At 38.2% G+C, this 20,359-nt stretch overlaps 1 protein-coding gene across 1 annotated transcript in view; it reads right to left on the bottom strand.

The window, feature by feature from the left end:
- LOC150083042 (uncharacterized) overlaps positions 1 to 20,359 on the bottom strand; it is a 328,847-nt gene that overhangs the window by 191,996 nt on the left and 116,492 nt on the right. Inside the window, exon 6 of the mRNA XM_090376992.1 lies at positions 15,691 to 15,788. Within this exon, the coding sequence (XP_090233118.1) occupies positions 15,691 to 15,788 (98 nt within the window). The remainder of the gene's footprint in view (positions 1 to 15,690; positions 15,789 to 20,359) is intronic.

Below are 20,359 nucleotides of genomic sequence, written 5' to 3'. Positions count from 1 at the left end.
CATTATAAATTTCAAACATCGCTGTATTGCTTATCCTTTGAGTGACCGCATGTTTTCGCCTTGTACAATTGTTTTATTGTGGACAGTTTCTTCCAGTCAGTAAAATCATTATTATACATATAAAGTAATTCATTATGTTGGGGGAAACCGTTTTTGTTCCTAATTGATGTAGCACTTTCGAATTTCGCAAAGTGGATTATTTGAACATACATTAGAAGGTCGGTAAAAGAGTTGATAATTGATGGGCAGCATTCCGACAAACAAATTTTCTGTTTATATTACGTGATGACCACACGGTCAGAGATCCCGAAATGGAGAGAGAGAGAGAATACAAGAAATCGCACTGCATTTAGCAGTCACCGACTCATCTGCCAAAAACCACAGTAAAACAATAAAAGTGATGGGGAGTAAGTCTATTTGTCAGCGGAGTTTATCTGTTTTTTGCAGTTCAGAACAGCATTATGACCGTGGATAGTGAATTTATTCGGCTTCTGTACTAAAACAGAATTTCTCCCTTTGCGATGACATCAAAGCGTAACAAGCAAATATCTTCTAACGATACTTTTTGAGCAGCCGTTAGTTGTAATCTGTTAGCTTTGTATTGTTACAAATATTGCAGTTCACAAATATGAACAATACACATTTCAAGAAAGAAAGAAATTCATAGCGGATGATTTTGTTTTTCTTTCTTTTGATGCACCAGTTTCGAAGTTTATAACGCAGCTATAAATAGAAATATTTTCTCGAAATTTGGTTAGAAGATCAAACCCAGGAAACTGCTGTTCTGATATTGTTTACTAAAAACAATTACAATAAAGCAAACTTTTTTTTTTTTTTTTTTTTTATCAAATGCGCATTGCAGTGTTATCAGTTTTACACCAATTTTTCCCGATTCCAACAGATGAATTTCCTTGATCTTTTGTTCGTAGGAGCAATACACGTTGAAGAAAGGAAATACGATCTGTTCACCTTCCATAAACTGTTATTGATACTGTATGGCTTTATTGCCTCTTATCTCAAAAACAGTAGCTCCTGTTCATCTTTTGTTTATTTACACTTCTCCCTTACCGTCTCGACGTAGCCGTACGATGTAGCTGTTTATATACTTCCCACGCTTCGCTCGTATTCATGCGGAGTTGTTTATCAGAACTGCTCCTCTCCGTAAAAAGAAATTCGCGCGCTTTACACCAAGAAACGAATCAAGTGTCGGGTTTCATAAGCTCTAGGCTGGTTAGGGCGGGGGTAAAAAAATTAATTGAAAAAGGCCTAAAAAATTGCATACTTGATGTCACATTTTTGTCATTTGCGTGAAATTCAATAGAAGGTTTTGAAAATTTAAGTGGGAAAATTCAAGAAAAAAGTTCTGGCTCCAACTACAGCGAGTTTCAGCTCTGTAATTAGTGTAAAAATTATAGAATTTATGAATTGTAATTTGATCTGGGTAAATATTTACCGCATATTTATGTTTATAAATATTTATAAATATTTATAAACATAAATATTTATGTTTGCGGGTTAATAGGTATGAACCTTTTAGTAGCTTCCATGATTAATTCCTTGAATGCTTCCCACTTAGAATTTACTGTTGGTAACAACGTCAGTTGATCCCACTGTACAGAATTTAAAAACTGTCGGAGACCACTGTACTCGCCTTTACGGAAGCAAGAACCCTTTCCTTTACCCCCGATAGTACTTAAATCTTTAAGTAAATCCCACATCAGTACACTGTGATCACTGCCACCTAGTGGTTCTTTTATCTGCAAATTCCTAATACATGAATGATCACTACTGATAACCAGATCAAGAGTATTACTTTCTCTGGTTGCCTCTCGAACATGCTGCTCCAGAAAACAATCATCCAATAAATCCACAAAAGTCTGACTAGTGTGCGAGTGCCCAACCCACAAGTTCCAGTCAATATCTGGGAAGTTAAAATCCCCCATTATAAGACATTCCGATTTACTAGCCCACTCTATTTCTCTGTACAATTGTTCATTGTACTCATTCAAGTCATTAGGCCTATAACACACTCCTACTCTTATTTTTGCTTTCGCAGTGCTTATGTCACACCAAACTGACTCAACAGTGCACTGTTCATCTATATCAACTGGATGCACTTCTTTTGATTTTATGTTTTTCTTTATTAACAGCATAACACCTCCTCCCTTCCTATCCTGTCTATCCTTTCTGTACACATTGTACTCCCCAAATTCCAGTTCGGCATTCCTTATATCTGTGTGTGACACCACGTCTCTGCTATCCCAACAATATCCGCCTTTGATGTCTTGACCAACACTTCAAATTCATCAAATTTATTTACTATACTTCTAGCATTGGTATACATGCAAGGATACATGCACCTATTCTTATTCTTAATTACTCTTACACATCCCATATACCCACCTGTTTCACGATGACTGCCATCCGTCCCTGAAACCCCCAACACCCCTCGCTCCAGGTCGCTACTTATTCCAATAGAAGTTGTGCAAGAATCATCTTCACCTCTGCCTACGGCTACTGTTAAACTATTAGTCCTTGTATCCCCCCAAAGCTATCAGTTTTCCGACCCACCTAACACTGCCTCGATAGCATCAGCAAATATTCTTGCACCCTTTCTATTTAAGTGTATCCCATCCCTGTAGAAGCAGTCTCTCCTGTTAACAAGTACAGTCCAGGCTGAAAAAATTTCTATCCCTTGAGCCTTGCACAATCTTTCCAGGGCCGAATTGATCGACAAGGCTCTCATCATATACTCCCTCCTATCGTGTCTGGGCAGAATTGCAGACACTTTCAACTTCAACCCTAATTCACGGCTTTTTTCCATCAGTGACCTGTACTTGTTAAGTAATTCTGCCGGTCTCCTACTCTTAATATCATTAGTGCCAACGTGTACAACTATATCACCTTTTGTGCCCCTAAAAGATGTGCCCCAAATCCCTCCCATCCAATTATCATCCCATTTCAGTTACTTCTATTCTTTCAAAAGTAATGTTGAAATCAATTAACTGTCAATTCAAACTACCTAGAAACCTTCCATTTGAGCAACAATTGCAGGTATGGATTCCGTCAGTGTCTATCCACTGGTGATATTCTGGCTTATGTTACCCATTTATGGACAAATTCAATGGAAAAGTTCGGTGAAACACAAGCAGTTGCTCTAGACATCTCAAAGGCTTTTGATCGTGTTTGGCAAAAGGTCTTCTAAACAAGCTTCCATCTTATGGTTTGCCAACTGTTTTCTATAATTGGTTATCCAATTTTCTCTCTGATTTCTCACTGAGGGTGATTGTAGATGGCTCTCAGTCTTCTAACTTCTCCCCTAATGGTGGTGTTAACCCAAGGTTCAGTTCTTTCTCCCACTCTTTTCCTCTTGTATATTAATGACCTTCTTCCATTGACTGGAAATCCTATCCATAGGTTTGCCGATGATAGCACATTGCATTCCACTCTCCAGTTTCAGAAACCTTGCCCTGCTCAATCAGCTTCAACTTTTCAAATCTCCGCTACCAATTGCTTAAATGCCGATCTCTAGGTAATTCTCCAGTGGGGCAAATACAACTTAGTTGATTTCAATCCTTCTAAAATTCTCACAAAAAGGATTCTTCTGCTCCTATGCTTATCTTTGGTGGCACTCTGATTTCTAGGAAAGATGATATATCTCTTTTGGGGATTGCCTTGACTTCTAATCTCTCTTGGTACAAGCAAATTACAAATATTGCTTCCTCTGCATCTGAAAAACTTGGTTTCTTCTTTCACTCTTGCCGTTACTTTTCTTCCAAACAGCTGTTCACTCTGTACAAATCATAAATCCTCCCTGCCATGGAATATTGTTCTCACATCTGGGGCAGTGCTCCCAAAACCTCTCTCAGGCTTCTAGATTCCGTTCAGACGAGGGCAGTTAGTTAATTAATGACTCTTCTCTAACAGAGTCTCTCCACTTGCTGTCTCATAGACGTACTGTTTCTGCTGCATGCCTTTTCTACAGATACTTCCATGGGCACTGTTCTTCTGAATCAGCTTCTACAATTCCCACTCTCTCTTTCAAAACAGTCCGAACACATGCCGCCACCAGCCAACATACATTTACAGTCCAACTCCAAACTCACAGAACCAACTTTTCATCTTTCTCATTTATTCATTCAACTGCCATTTTCTGGAACAACCTTCCTTCATAGATATATTTCCCGAAAATTACTGTGTACAGAAGTTCAAATCTAATGTCAACAAATATCTTCTTTTTCCTTCACAATCTCCAAACCAAGCATGGTACTAAGTACTATAGGTTCTAATACCTCTTGGGTTTGTGGTTTTCATAAAAAAATAAAAAATATTTACCATCAACAAAGTCTCACACTGCTACTACAAATGGCGAATCAAGTTTCAGTGCATCCAAGAGATGATTTGATAGATTTGATATCTGCACAATATTAAAGTTGTTAATGAGATTGCTTCTGCTGATGTGGAGGCAGTGGAAAATTTTTTACCGGAATTGAAAAATGTAATAGAAGGGGGAGGATACAGGGCAGATCATATTTTTAACTCTGATGAAACTGGACTCTACTGGAAAAAAATTCCGGACAGGAGATATTTATCCAGAGAAGAACGAGTTGCAATTCAAAGTGTCAAAGGACAGAATCACTCTCCTGTTTTGTAGTAACATTTCTGGTGATTATAAATACCCAAGCCTTTATTTAGTGTATCATTCAGAAAACCCAAGGGTTTTTTTAATACAAAAATAAATTTTCTCTTCCTGTTTAATGCCGATTGAATAGAAAAGTGTGGATGACTGGCCCACTGTTTAGTAACTGGTTAGAGCATTGTTTCATATCTGAAGTTTAAAGATATCTGAAAAATAGGAATTTATCATTCAAGGTGCTTCTTAGACAATGCTCTAAACCACCCAGTGTCATTTCTCAATTGCAATCCAAATGTAAAATTTTTGTTTCTTCCTCTGAACAGAACATCAATTTTACAGCACCCGGACCAAGGGATCATTTCGACTTTTAAATCTTATTATTTAAGAAGCTTGGATAAGATTTTCAATACCTGTTAGTATTGTGAATTCAGCCCAACATTGGGCTTAATTCACAATGCTAACAGGTATTGAAATAATCAAGCAGTCATGGACTGAAATGAAGAAGTCAACTTTCAAGAACTGTTGGAAAAAGTTGCTCCCTGAAACAGGAAGTGACACACATATTATTCAGACAGAAATTGAGAAAATTATGTGAGAAAATATTATGCAGACAGAATTCGAGAAAAATATATCAGAAAATATTATTGAGACAGACGTTGAGAAAACTATTAAACTTTCAAACATTATCGGATGTGCAGGATTTAGTGATTTAGAGCAGGAAGAAATTTTAGAACATATTCATTCCCATCAAGAGGAATTAAAAAATGAGGAGTTAGAACTATTGGACTCCAATAATGGTGTTTGTGAAGAAGAAACTGAGCTAACAAACAAGGGTATATCAGAGATTCTAAAAGCAGCAAAGTTCCTGAAAGAGAAGATTATGCAGGAAGATTTAGACTTTCATAGGAGTGTGAAAATTAAGAGAGGCATTGATGATATTATGGTTTCTTATACTGACATGAGGAAGATCATGAAAAACCGCAACTGACAAAAATTACAGATTTTGTAAGTCAACTTCAAAAGCATGTTCACCTTCTGTAGCAGTTTCATCAACTGAACATTTCTTCATGTGTTGGTAAGTCCTGGTCAATTAAAAGTTTTATTTCAATGTTTTACTTTTCAGAATGCAGTTCTGTTGTTTCCATAATTTAGTTTTGATTTTTTTGGGGTTTAGTTTTCTTTCATCGTGTTTTCTTTTAACATAGGAGCCCTTTGCATTTATGTTAGGGGCATGAACTCACTGTCACACTCAACTGGATCAATGGAACTAGAGATGAGAAATTATAGAGGAAATCAGTCTCACCATTCATTTTTGAAACCCCCATTCCAGCAAAAATTAGCATAGAAAAATATTACTTCCATATATTTTATGATGTTTTTAGATATAATACACTTTAAATTATACCGGCACCTCCGTAGCCAGGTGGGAAGGAGCAGCAGTGCATAGCACATGCTTCTTGATTAGACCAGGGTTCGAGCCGTCGCCACCAAATACGAAGGACATGAAAAGGTCAGGGAATGACCACCGCATATCCCGGAGCAATATAGCCTTAGTTGCTAATGCTCCTAAAAACCAAATAACAACAACAACAACAACTTTAAATTATAAAGTGAAATTAAGTGCTTTTAAAAATAAATTGTATCATTTGTAACACAGATTATGGTTTTAATTTCCTACATAAAGTTTCAGAACCTAACCCCCATTTTTCCATAACAACAGTACTCTGCCAAACGCAGAATCGCCATGCGTGGTGACCCCTGCACTCGGCAGGGGTCACCTGTACTATAAAAATTAGGTATTATACTGATAATCATATTTTTTATATATAAAAAAAAAAAAAAACAACTAAAGTGCAACGTCAGTGTAATGTGGGTTTCGGGAGACAACTTAAACATCTCATTATAAGCTAACCAAGTTATGGACATCACATTTTAAAGTGAATTTGATGCTAAATTACAAATCTGTACAAGTAAATAATTATCACAAGAAAGTCCTTGTAATTTTTTTCCTAATAAATAACATTTAACAAATTAATTTTTTCATTACAAAGAAACCTAGAAAATGTGTATTTTTCATGAAAAAAAATTTTAAATATTAAACAACTACTTTCCCTAACCTCCCATAAACATCATTTTCAAGTCACGGCTGCTAAAGAAGTAGCAACTCTAAGCACAAACAATCTCCTTCTCTGATCTCTGTTTAGTGCCACAAAGTGACAAAGCTTAATTAGAATAAAATGTATCAACATTCAATATGCAGTTATTTTCAGAAAGAAATACAGTGAAACTTCTCCTAACAGACACCTCTCTTTAACGGACATCTCTCTACAATGGACATTTTCAAATTCCCCAACTCTCCTCTATTGGTTTTAATGTGTTTTCAGCTTCTGTCTAGCGGACATTCTCTGTAACGGACACGGACAGGCAATCTGCACTGTTTCATTTAGATTAGCACTTAATTTTATCTCCCCATAACGGACAGCAGGCGAGCTCACAGCCCTTTTTCTAGGAACATTTCTTCCACATATTGCCTCAATCGTGTGTTTATTTTCTATTTCCGATTCTCTGAATTTTATCAAGGTTTACGTTGCAGTTCTAAACCCTTTTTCAAGAATTTTAAGACACGTGTAAAACTTCTGATGAATTTGGTGTGTGCAGGGGGGGGGATTTTGTCGGCCTTTCGTCTTTTGAGTTTCAGTTTTTAGTTTTGTTCAGTGTCGTGTGAAGTGTACAATGTCTTCTCATAAACATTTAACTTTAAAAGATAAAGTCGAACTTATTAATGCGAATGATCGGCAAAAAAATAGTGTTCGCAATCTCGCTGCAAAATTCAAAATCGGGAAGATGCAGGTAAGCGACATCCTAAAGAAAAAAAAAATGAACTGCTCAAACAATTTTGGCAACACGTAAATGATCAGGTTCAATAATCATTCCCGAAAACTGTTGGACTTCAAATTGACAGTGTTACGTATGAGTGGTTTTGTCGTGCACGTGCTTGTTGTTTGTTTGTTGTTTTTTGTTATTTGGTTTTTAGGAGCATTAGCAACTAAGGCCATATTGCTCCGGGATATGCGGTGGTCATTCCCTGACCTTTCCGCATCCTCCGTAATTGGTGGTGACGGGCTCGAACCCCGGTCTAATCAAGAAGAGTGTACTACGTACTGCTGCTCCTTCCCACCTGGCTACGAAGGCGCCTTCGTGCACGTGCTAAAAAAAAAATTTCCATTAATGGGCCTATTATTAGGGAAAAGGCTTTGGAGTTTGCGAAATCTATGGAAGTAAATGAGTTCAAAGCTTCTGTGGGATGGCTAGACAAGTTCAAAACTCAGCATAAAATTTCTTGGAAAACCGTAAGTGGTGAAGGTGGATCTGTTGATACTGGGGTTGTAACAGAGTGGACCGTAAAATTGGAAGATTTATGTCTTGATTTTGAATCTAAGGATATTTACAACTGTGATCAAACCGGGTTGTTTTTTAAAGCTCTTCCTGAAAAAACAATGAGTCTAAAAAACGAAAAGTGCCAGGGCGGAAAAATTTCTAAGGAACGCTTGACTGTACTATTGTGTACAAATATGCTGGGAGACTTTGAACAACCTCTTGTTATAGGAAAACCACAAAATCCTCGTTGTTTCAAGGGCATAACGTTGAATCTTTTGAATGTTGACTGGAAGTCTAATAAAAAAGCGTGGATGACACGAGATATCATGAGCGAATGGATAAGTCACTTTAACCAAAACATGATTCATCAAAACAGAAAAATTATTCTTTTAATGGATAATGCTGCATCTCACCCGCACATTGAATTGTCCAACATTCAAATCGTTCTTCTGCCACCAAACACATCTCCAGAGTGTCAGCCCTTGGATCAAGGGATAATAAAAAATTTTAAACTTCACTACAGAAAACGTGTTTTAAGACATCTCATTGCACACATGAATGATGTAACATGTGCGAGTGACCTTGCAAAGAAACTCAGCATCCTAGATGTGATTCAACTATATCACCTTTTGTGCCCCTAAAAGATGTGCCCCAAATCCCTCCCATCCAATTATCATCCCATTTCAGTTACTTCTATTCTTTCAAAAGTAATGTTGAAATCAATTAACCGTCAATTCAAACTACCTAGAAACCTTCCATTTGAGCAACAATTGCAGGTATGGATTCCGTCAGTGTCTATCCACTGGTGATATTCTGGCTTATGTTACCCATTTATGGACAAATTCAATGGAAAAGTTCGGTGAAACACAAGCAGTTGCTCTAGACATCTCAAAGGCTTTTGATCGTGTTTGGCAAAAGGTCTTCTAAACAAGCTTCCATCTTATGGTTTGCCAACTGTGTTCTATAATTGGATTTCCTCTTCAGTAAAAGCAATTAGAAAACAAACTGACGTGAACTGTTTTGTAAAGTCTGGCTTCTCAAACGCAAAAATTGAAGTTGTGAACAGCAATGTGGAGCACCAAGAAGAACAACAAGAACTTCAACATCTATTGATAATGTACGATACTTCTGCTACAAGTGACCCTGGCTACAAAGATATAGACTCGAACCTCACTACAGAAGATGGTGCTCTAGATATCAACGACATTATCATCGATACTTTTCAAGAAGTTCCTCATGAGGATGAAGAAATGGAAGGAGGTCATTCTGTCGAAGAACATATTAACAACGAACCACCGATGAAAATAGAAGAAGCGCTCGTACAAATCAATCGTTTAAAAATGTTTTTCGCCGCTGAAGAAGATACTGAAGGACTTTCGATGGTTTCTTCACTCCAAACAAATGTTGAAAACAAAATTATCAGCCGGAAGAAGGTGCAGAAGAAAATAAGTGATTACTGTATGTATTTTTCTTAAGATAAAGTCATAATATGCATAGCACAATTGTATGTATATTATTTACAAAAGTATTGTGCAAAATCTGTATATAATTTAATTTAATTTTACATTAAACGTTTAACGATTTTTCTTTCTTTTTTTTTTTCTCCCTCAGACTTCTTGTTAGTGGACACTTCTCTCTAACGGACACATTCTCGTTCCTTATGGCTGTACGTTAAAGGGAAGTTTCACTGTAACTGTTAAAAGTTCCTTTCAACCACCATTTTACTCTGCTTAGTATATCACTGCTACCACTACCATCATTCAACTCCCAGCAGTAATATACTAAGCAGAATTGAAAGTGGTTGGCGACTTGAAATCCTTCCTTTAAAAACTCAGAAATAGAGCTGTGAAAAATTTAACCAACAATCACAATCAAAAGTTTTAAATTTACTTTTCTATGCCTATTATAGGAAAAAAAAAAAAAAGCTTGTTTTTTGTCTAACAGGCATCCCTAACACAATGCATGTCTGGTGCATTCAAAATGCATTTCTGGAAATTCGAAACCAACAACTTAAAAATCATATTCCATTGAAAATAGTGTAATATGGCTGGATTATATCCTAGATAAAACTTAAGGATATAATTCTTTGGCTCTAATCAGCACAAGTGAATTTCACAGTAGGGTAATATCATACAGTGTAAACTAATTGTAGCCAGTAACAAACTATAAAAATATGCAAATTTTCCTGAGACCACACACATTTTGCATCATGCCTTCAGCAGTTTTTCATTCTAAAAGGAATTTCATAGTCTTGAAAAGAATGTCACATGCTGTTGTTTACCAAAATATGTAACTAAATATATTGTAACTGACAAATATGGTAGCCAATTTTCCCTTCCCCTCTCAGAGGAAAATGTTTGTTTTTGTGTGTGCAATTAAAGTTCCATGACACTATTTTTTATTTCATCTCTAATTGAGGCGAGATGGTGAGAAGCTGAACACCATCAGTAAATGAGGGCTTCGGGTAAATTTGGGTGGGAACTTCACTGAAATACACTACATAACAGTATTTCCCACTTTTGTTTTATATAGGTCAGTGGTTCCCAAACTACACACCCTTTCAAAAATCAAAAAAAAAGTTTGAGGACCCCTTCAAAAATCAAAAGGTTTGCAAACCCCTATATATATATATGCATATGAACACTGGGTTTTCTGAAAAGAAAATTCAAAGTTTTATGTTTAAAACAACTCAACTTTATACTTATTTTTACCTAAATATATAATAACTTTATCATCAATTTGCTATACATAGAAGAAAATTTCACCAGTTCCAGAGGATCTGTTTTGCAGACCCTCAGGAACTGGTCTACGGACCCCCAGGGGTATGCGGACCCCAGTTTGGGAAACGCTGATATAGGTGAATAGTGGCATAAGCTATAATAATAACCATTTTAATTTTTTTTTTTTTAAATTTCATAAAACTATTCTAATTTTAATTAAATAGTAGCATGAGCACTATAATAATTGCTGATAGTAACAATCAGTTTAACTTTTTTTTTATTTCATAAAACTGTTCTAATTTAGAAATTCTCTCTCTCCTTTGTGAAACACCTCTATAAAGAAGGCTTTACAATGAAAAAAAAAAAAAAAAAGCTAAATGACTTCCTCTATTGTCTTGTACAATTGTTAGATATTAATAACAAGACAGCAGTAGATCAAAGATTGTGAAAAATTTTAGCATTAGCATTAGCATTAGTAGAGACATTTGATGCAAGAAAGCAAGCTTATGCAGCATCAGCAAAAAAAAAAAAAACCCACTTCCACTTCACCCCTCTGTTCGTTCAAAATACCTGTCCAGCTGAGCCTTAAACTTATTTAGGCTATCAACCTCCACCACAAGGGATGGAAGTCTGTTCCACCAACCAACCACCCGCTGGCTAAAGGCAAATTTCCGCACGTCTATCCTACATCTGTCTTTCCTCAATTTCAATTTATGCCCTCTCAGGTGATTTTTCTGAGCTAGAGGAAGAATCCCATCAGCATTGAGCATGCTTAAACCATTCAAGGCTTTATACACCTCTATCAGATCACCTCGCTGGTGCCTAGTCTCCAAACACTGTAATTTGCAAAACTTAAGCCTTTCTTCGTAAGAGCACCCCTTTGTTCCATTCACTAATCTTGTTGCCCTTCTCTGTACTCGTTCCAGCAGCTCTACATCCTTCTTGAAATGAGGCCTCCAGACCTGTATACAGTACTCTAGGTGTGGCCTGACCATTGCCTTATACAAGGGAATAATCACTTCCTTATCCCTGCTAGAAAAATTCCTATATATCATTGACAATACACCATGAGCTACTCTTGCACCCGTCTGCACTGCTCAGAGAACTTCATATCTGCCTGCACAACCACTCCCAGGTCCCTTTCATTCTCTACCACTGTCAGTGTAGTACCACAGAGTGGATACGTTGCTCGGGGGGTTGCTTTTTCCCATGTGTAGTACTTTACATTTGTCAATGTTAAACTTCATTTGCCACCTCGCAGCCCATCTGCTCAACCTTTCCAGATCCTGTTGCAGCAGCATAGTGTCAGTAGTGTCCTTGACAACCCTGCCTACCTTTGTATCGTCTGCAAACTTCGACATTAAGCTTGATATACCATCATCAATATCATTTATGAATACAGAAAACAATAAGGGACTGAGCCCTGAGGGACTCCACTAATAACATTAGTCCATGATGAGCAGTGTCCATTGATTACCACTCTCTGTCTTCTCCCCCTCAGCCACCCCTTTATCCACAGCAGCAATTTGCCTCCAATGTCACACTGCTCCAATTTGTGTAGCAGTCTTCCATGTGCAACAGTATCAAAAGCCTTTCTAAGATCCAAGTATATAATATCAAAGTTATTCCCTGCATCCAGTTCTTTTGTGACTGCATCATAGTATCCAATCAAGTTGGTCAGGCAAGACTTCCCCTTAACAAAACCATGCTGTGTCTGAGCTATAACTGAAGTCTTGTCTAAATGATCCTGCAGTGCTTCTTTAACCAGTGCCTCCATTAATTTTCCTGGAACAGAAGTTAAGCTCACAGGTCTATAATTACTTGTGTCAGCCTTTGATCCTCCTTTGTGAATTGGGGTCACATTTGCACATTTCCAGTCTATGGGTACCTCCCCTGAGTCCAAGGAAGCTCTCATAATTATGGCTAAGGGTTTGCTTACTTCCTTTGCTGCCTCCTTTAATATAACTGGATAGATCCCATCCACCCCGGGTGCCTTTCTCGTGTTTATCTTCAACAGTTTCTCCTCCACTTTACTCCCAGTTATTTCAAGATTCTGTAGCTTACTGCTAGAGTTGAATACACCTCTGCAATTCCCCTCGCTGAATAACTCCTCATGTGTGAATGTCGATGCAAAATATTCATTTAGTTTGTTAGCTACCTGAGCAGGATCATCAACACTTGACCCATCAATATCAAGTGGACCAATCTGATTCATCCCCTTCCTTCTAGAGTTTACATAAGTAAAGAACTCTTTGCTGTTTTTCTTTGCATCCCTTGCCAAGGATTTCTCATAATCTGCCTTCACCTGCCTAACCTCCTTTGTAACTTGGTTGCATATCAACTTGTATCTATCATAGGCTTCTGTGTCATGTGTTAATTTGTAAGTATCCCATGCATTTTTCTTCTCTGCCATATGCCTCATTAGTTCATCTGACATCCATTTTGGCCTAAACCTTGAACAATATTTCTTAGTTGGTATGTAAAGCCTAGTAGCTTCCAAGATAAGTTCTTTGAATGCTTCCCATTTTGAATTTGCTGTTGGTAACATCATCAGTTGGTCCCACTGTATAGAATTTAAATGCTGTCTCAGTCCATCGTAGTCACCTTTACGGAAGCAATAATCCTTCCCTTTACCCCTAATGGTAGTTACCTCTTTGAGTAAATCCCACTTCAGCACACTGTGATCACTGCCACCTAGTGGTTCATTTATCTGCAGATTCTTAATGCACGAAGAATCACTGCTGATAATCAAATCAAGAGTATTACTCTCTCTAGTTGCCTCCCGAACATGCTGATGTAGAAAACAATCATCCAATAAATCCACAAAAGCCCTGCTAGTGTGTGAGTAACCAGCCCCCAAATTCCAGTCAATATCTGGGAAATTAAAATCTCCCATTATAAGACACTCTGATTTACTGGCCCACTCTATTTCCCTGTACAGTTTCTTATTATACTGATCAGAGTCATTAGGCCTATAGCATACTCCTACTCTCAATTTTGATCTCCCAATGTTTATGTCACACCAAACTGACTCCACACTGCACTGTCCAGCGATGTCGACTGGCTTCACTTCCTTGGTTTTTATGTGTTTCTTAACTAATAGCATAACCCCTCCCCCCCTCCAATCCTGTCTATCCTTTCTGTAGACGTTGTACTCCCCAAATTGCAGTTCTGCATCCCTTATTTCTGTGTGACACCACGTCTCTGATATCCCAACAATATCTGCCTTCAATGTTTTGAGCAATACCTCAAATTCATCAAATTTATTTACTAAACTCCTAGCATTGTTGTACACGCAAGTATACCTGCACCTGTTTCTATTCTTAGCTACCCTAACACAACCCATGTGTTTACTTGTACCGCAATGGCTCCCAGCAGTCTCTGAAATACCATGCATCTTGTTTTTCAGGCTTCTGCTCATTCTAATAGAAGCAGTGCAAGAATCTCTTTCACCTCTGCCAGTGGCTACTGTCAATCTATTGGTCTTTGTCTCCCCCCAAGCTAGCAGTTTTCCGACCCACCTAACACTGCCTCGATAGCATCAGCAAATATTCTTGCACCCTTTCTATTTAAGTGTATCCCATCCCTGTAGAAGCAATCTCTCCTGTTAACAAGTACAGTCCAGGCTGAAAAAAATTCTACCCCTTGAGCCTTGCACAATCTTTCCAGGGCCGAATTGATCGACAAGGCTCTCAATCATATACTCCCTCCTATCGTGTCTGGGCAGAATTGCAGACACTTTCAAATTCAACCCTAATTCTCGGCTTTTGTTCAACAGTGACCTGTACTTGTTAAGTAATTCTGCCGGTCTCCTACTCTTAATATTATTAGTGCCAACGTGTACAACTATATCACCTTTTGTGCCCTTAAAAGATGATATTCGCTCTACAACGTCATCAACCTTTGCCCCTGGCAGACATACCCTGGTCCTGTTCCACCTATCTTTTTTACAAAGCATGTTCCCCGTTTCCCTGACAATAGAGTCACCAACAACTACTAGTTCCTTCGGGACCAGCGCATTCTGCCTTAGGGGTTGTCTCTGTGTCACGCGATGCCCAAGTGCAAGCTCTGGCGTTGATGTGGGCAGCTGAGAGCTTGATGGGCCCCTCAATTTAGTTTCTTCGAGGGCATCCACCCTGTCCTTCAAGCCCTCATATAGGCCCACAAGAACGCCGAGTTGTTGCCTGATATCGATACGCACACACAAAGACATCCCCCTTGGCAGTATCATGTCCCGTACCCGATTGCTCTGCAAACATCAAGCAAACAGTGCATTTTATAAGGCTGTCAGTCAGAGGACAACTGCCCCCCCTCAGTTCTGCTCTGAGCCACAGCACTTCCATTAGCTTGAGCCTTTTGCTTTGCTGCTCTGGTCTGAGTCATGATTCTATTAATTTATTAATTAATTATGTTATGTTATTAATTATATTACGTTTGTAATCTAAGTCGTTATATGTATTTATTTAAACAATTTGTCAACACTAGATTGAGTTCCTGTAAACAATGGCACTAGGGGCCCACCTTAAAGCATAATTTTCACTATTTTATTGTGCTTTCCTTTTGGGTGGGAACTTCGCAACGATAAGGTATAGATGTTTAGAGTACAGGTAGGATTGCATCTAACAGGGTGGAAGGCCAGAATTTGTAGTGTCAATCTGCATAATAATATATAACATATTATTCATTAAACTGCAATTTTTATGATTAATGCTTACAATTTGCTAATTTTGCATAGAATTTTCAAAACAAAATTTATTTCATGGATTTGTATCAATTTGTTAATGCGCCTGTCCCTATTACCCAACCTTTGTGTGTGTGTGTGTGTGTGTGTGTCATTGCAGGATACATAGTGTTTTATTCATATACATGAAAGGAAAGCACAGTAGCATATATTTTATAGTAAAAGTAGCGTTATACTAAAAAAAAAAAGATACACTAAATTTATCTTTAACTCACATATTTCAGTTCAATTAAATGGTATTTCTTAAACTTTATCCCTGCAAATCTGTAGAAGTTCAACATACAGGTCAACAGACGTCTTGTTCTTTTTGGTTCTGTACATAAATATACACAAAAAAGGAAGGTTATATTGTTACAATATTCAAGTGAAAATATAACAAACAGTAGAGTATTCTGACAATTTTTAATAACTTTTTAAATATTAACAATAATTAAATGTTTTGCACAAAATAATTATTTAGTATTGATTTAGTAAATAAAGTAAATAAATGCCCTATCCATTCTAATTCTTATACCTTAATATCTTTTATCTAAATCTATTTAACTTAATGATAAACCTGTAGTATAATTTTGATACTTTATTTGCCAATACGTCATGTTGGGCCTCCGTAGCCGAGTGGGCAGGAGCGGGAGTGCAGTAGCACACGCTCTTTGAGTAGACCGGGGTTCAAGCCCCTGACTGCTGAATACGGTCGATCTGCCAACCCGCACTGGACCAGCGTGGCAGATTATGGTCCATTTCCCTCAACATGAATTGTTGAGGAGGCTTCCACCCTGCAGTGGGTTGATAATGGCTGCACTTTACTTTTTTTTTTACGTCATGTTACTTAGTTTGTTATTTATTTATTTTTTTTCCAGTGGCTCTTCTATTGATTTATACAATATAATTGCTTTTTATTTTAATTCGTCATGTTGGTTAATTTATTAAAATCATGAGGATCCCACCAGTGAAAAATTACTGAGATCATACTGTATATCACATTTCAGGTTTGGTGTGTGTGGGGTATATTTTAAACAAATCTACAGCTCTTATTTAAGTTTACATAAAAAGAAAGCTACCAGAGATTAGCACATACTAAAATTCTTAATCTTTGCCAAAGTCTTGTGGTTATGGATGAAATGGAATGAACCTCATTTGAAAAAATTTGGCTTTTATCTAATTTTTAAGGAATTTATGTTTATCTCACATTTTGTTTCCTTGGTTTCATTTAGAAATTTTGATAATGTTCGAAGGCATATGACTGGCAGAAAAGATAAAGCAATCTCAAGCAAGAAAATGTGATTGAAAATTTCCATTTTCAATTTTGAACACATTTCCAGAAATGTTCCTTGCATAGTCACATTTTCTTGCTGAAACTGCTTTATCTTTTCTGCCAGCCATATGCTTTCAAACATTATCAAAATTTCAAAATAAAACCAAGCTGAGAGTTTGGATACACAGCACTATAAAATAACCAACACTTCTGTAACATCTCCATTAATCACCCAACTAAGCAAATCATTGCATCTAACACTCTTATTCAGTCTTCTACCAAATAATGGAGTGTTAGATTTATTCAGTTGTTATTATTTAATTACGCTTTGGTTGTTTTTTTTTAAGGTTTTTATGGCATATTAGCATCTTAGGCTAGATTGTATCAAGTCAAGTGGTATAAAATATAAATATATAATACAAAATTATACAATTAATTACAGAATATATTCCTAATATAATATAAAAGAGTTATAAGAGTAAAAAAAAGAAAAAAAAGAAAAGGAAAAAAAAAAAAAAAAGCTCTAAATAAGATTATATAAAGTAGCAGGCTGTAAAAACTTGATATATATGTCCAATAAAATCTGATTGAGTGTATGAAGCTCATAAAATTAACAGCACTAAAACATAAATGCTGTTCATTGATAAAATATGTACGAGGTCTGGTTATTGTTGTTTGTTTGTTATTTGGTTTTTAGGAGCATTAGCAACTAAGGCCATTTTGCTCCGGGATATGCGGTGGTCATTCCCTGACCTTTCCGCATCCTCCGTATTTGGTGGTGACGGGCTCGAACCCCGGTCTAATCAACAAGCATGTGCTATGCACTGCTGCTCCTGCCCACCCGGCTACGGAGGTGCTCGAGGACCAGTACAAAATGCCTCCTAATTTTTTGCTGTGGCGGCATACATCATTTCGCATGTCACTAAGTGTCTCTAGTTTCAACATACTGAGTGATGCTGTGATCGGTCTCGTGAGTGCAGCACACGGATAGTTCAAAATGGTGGACATCACAGACATATGTATCACGTAAAGAGCGGTGACTGAATTTCTTACCAAGGAAGAAGTGACACCTATTGAAATCCATATGCCTCTCAAAAATGTTTATGGTGATAATACTGTAGATGCGAGTACAGTTAGATGTTGGATAAAACACTTTAAGAGTGGAGAAACAGTATAGTGTGTTCGTGTCTAACGGCACCAGGGATTCCCCCCATCTCCACGTTGCTTTCATTGTGGGTGTAACAGTTTACTGTAAAGGCCAGAGATTTAAAAGTGTATGGATCTTGAGATGTGTAATGTTGTGTACCGTTGTTCTTCTGGCCATTTAGCCGCTAGACCCCTGCTGGGGCCCAACGTTGTCCACACTATGCCTCGTGGAGGCAGACCAGGTACATTAATATTTAGATATTTACTCTGGCAGGTCCTGCCACCTAATTTCCTGAGATTTCAGTGGCTAGGACCTATTTGTAAAAAAATAAATAAATAATAAATAAAAAAGGGATGAGCCGCTGTTAGGGTTGAGAGGCCAAGAGAGTTTGCGCATTAATTTGGATGCTTTAAATTTTGGTTGTGTGGGACATTAGCTGTTGATTTAGACAGAGTAGGGTGGGGGGAGACTGAAGACTGGGGGGTGAAAGTCAAAATAGGAGGTCGATAGGGAAGGTGACCCCTGGGAAGATCAGTGAGACAGGCCCATGCCCCACCATGAGGAAGAAAATGGGGGGAAGACAGAGTCTGTCCCCCTCCCCCCAGGTGGTGGAAAGAAAGTACCATGCAAAGGAGCATTGGTATTGGATCACCAGTGGGCAGCTTGTCAGCATAGCTGCAAGAGGGAGTCATATTAGGTCTCCAGATTCTTCTATCCAATCTGGTGAGTTGGAAGGCAGTCCAATCCAGTGCAAGTCTGATCTGATGGCTCTGTTTATTGGTTTGTTGGTCACGTTTCGTGGTTTCAGTTCAGTGTCATGTTGAAGACAGGGACCCACTCCTTTGAGAGTCCTTGTTCTGTTAAGTTTGTTGGAGTCCATTGACAGTTCCAGTTTGCATGTCAACGTTCAGTGGTTGAGTTTGCAATTAGTGAGTGTCTGGTACGGGGGTCCAGAGACTGCCAATCAGGTGGAATGCTGCAGTTGTCTTGTCCAGTTCTGTTTGTGAGTCATGGGACAGAGCCTTCCAGGAGTTTTGGGTTTGGAATACTTTGTTTTGCTTCACCATGGTTATCTGTTCCTGATATTGTCTTTGTAGGGTACTGTTGTCATATGGCTGTGCAATTCTGTCGCCATTTAGTGTTGGGGGTGTTGGCCAGAGTTGGGAGATCACTAGTTGTTATGGAGGCGGCAGGGATCTTTGTCGTGAAAAGAGGTCCTGAGCAAATTGGGTGAATGCCCTGTAGTATTCTTCTTCCTGTATTATTAGGTGTTCTTGGTTTCGGTGTAGATCCTTGTGACCAGCTGGCATCATAGGTCTTCAAAGATTCCACAGTCGTGTATGAGGTACTCCCACGATTCCTCTTGCCGGCAGGAGCATTGCAGTGTTTCCGAGATTCCAAAGTCAAAGAGTTTTTCCCTGAAAGAGCCATGTCCAGTCAGGAGATACGTAGCGTGTAGTCCAGGTGAAAACCAGGCCGGAGGATGCGGATATACCAGTTTAATCTCAGGGATGAATTTTTTGGTAACTGTGCCTTTTTTCGAGGCTGACCATCTGTCCTGCCAGGATTGTTTCAGGAATGTCATGAGTCATGCCTTTTCCAGGTTCTTGCTGCTTGTTGGGTCTGTAGCGAAGCCAATGCAAGCGGTTGTTCTCCCTTTTGACAGTTGAAAAAGCAGCCCACAGCGGACAATTTCCAGGTCCAGGGGAAAGAGTACCTGCGAGGACCTGGAGCACTTGGTCCTGACTGTACAATATGCTCTAGTGATTGTTAAGAGAATTGAGTGGTAAATTGTTTCCAGCTTGCATCTATTCACTACTGTAGTTGCCTTTTTATACCATACACCCGCTGCGTAGGCCAGTACCGGGATGAAGATGGCCTTGTAAAAGAGGGAGAGCGTTTTCCTTTTCAGGCCCCAGTCCCTCCGGGTAACCCTACCAATGAGTGCAGAAAATTTTCTTATCTTGGCTCGTAGATAAACAGAGGTATGGTGTGTAGGAGCGATCTTGTCCATAAGAGTGGAGAAAGTGACATTGTTGACAAGCCCCAAAGTGACTGGCCAGTAACATTAGATAACAAGAGCCGGATCAATGCGATGATCATACAGGACCACGGCATCACAACACTCAAATTGTGTAACACAGTAGGTACAGGCAGTTCCCACTTTACGAATTGCAGTGTTTTCAAGTTTTTTTTTTTTTTCAAGTATCAAAAAAATTGAAAATATGAACATTAATTGCAATAAATAAATGCTAAACATTAATAAATACAGCATTTCAAACCACATGCATAGCTATACAGTGCAGTACTACTGTGCGTGCATTCATTTGTTTGTTCAGGCAGAGATAAGGAGGGAGGCCCAACTCTTAAAGAATTTTGGAAAGAATTACACATTTTAGATGCAATCAAAATAACAAAAATGAGCATGGGACAAAATTACAGAGAAGAACACGGTGTGTTTGGAATAAACTATGTCATCAGTTTA

This window comes from Mastigoproctus giganteus, chromosome 7 (assembly GCF_048544385.1).
Source record: "Mastigoproctus giganteus isolate SK-2022 chromosome 7, ASM4854438v1, whole genome shotgun sequence".
NCBI lineage: Eukaryota > Metazoa > Arthropoda > Arachnida > Uropygi > Thelyphonidae > Mastigoproctus > Mastigoproctus giganteus.
This window is presented reverse-complemented; position numbering and strand designations above follow the sequence as displayed.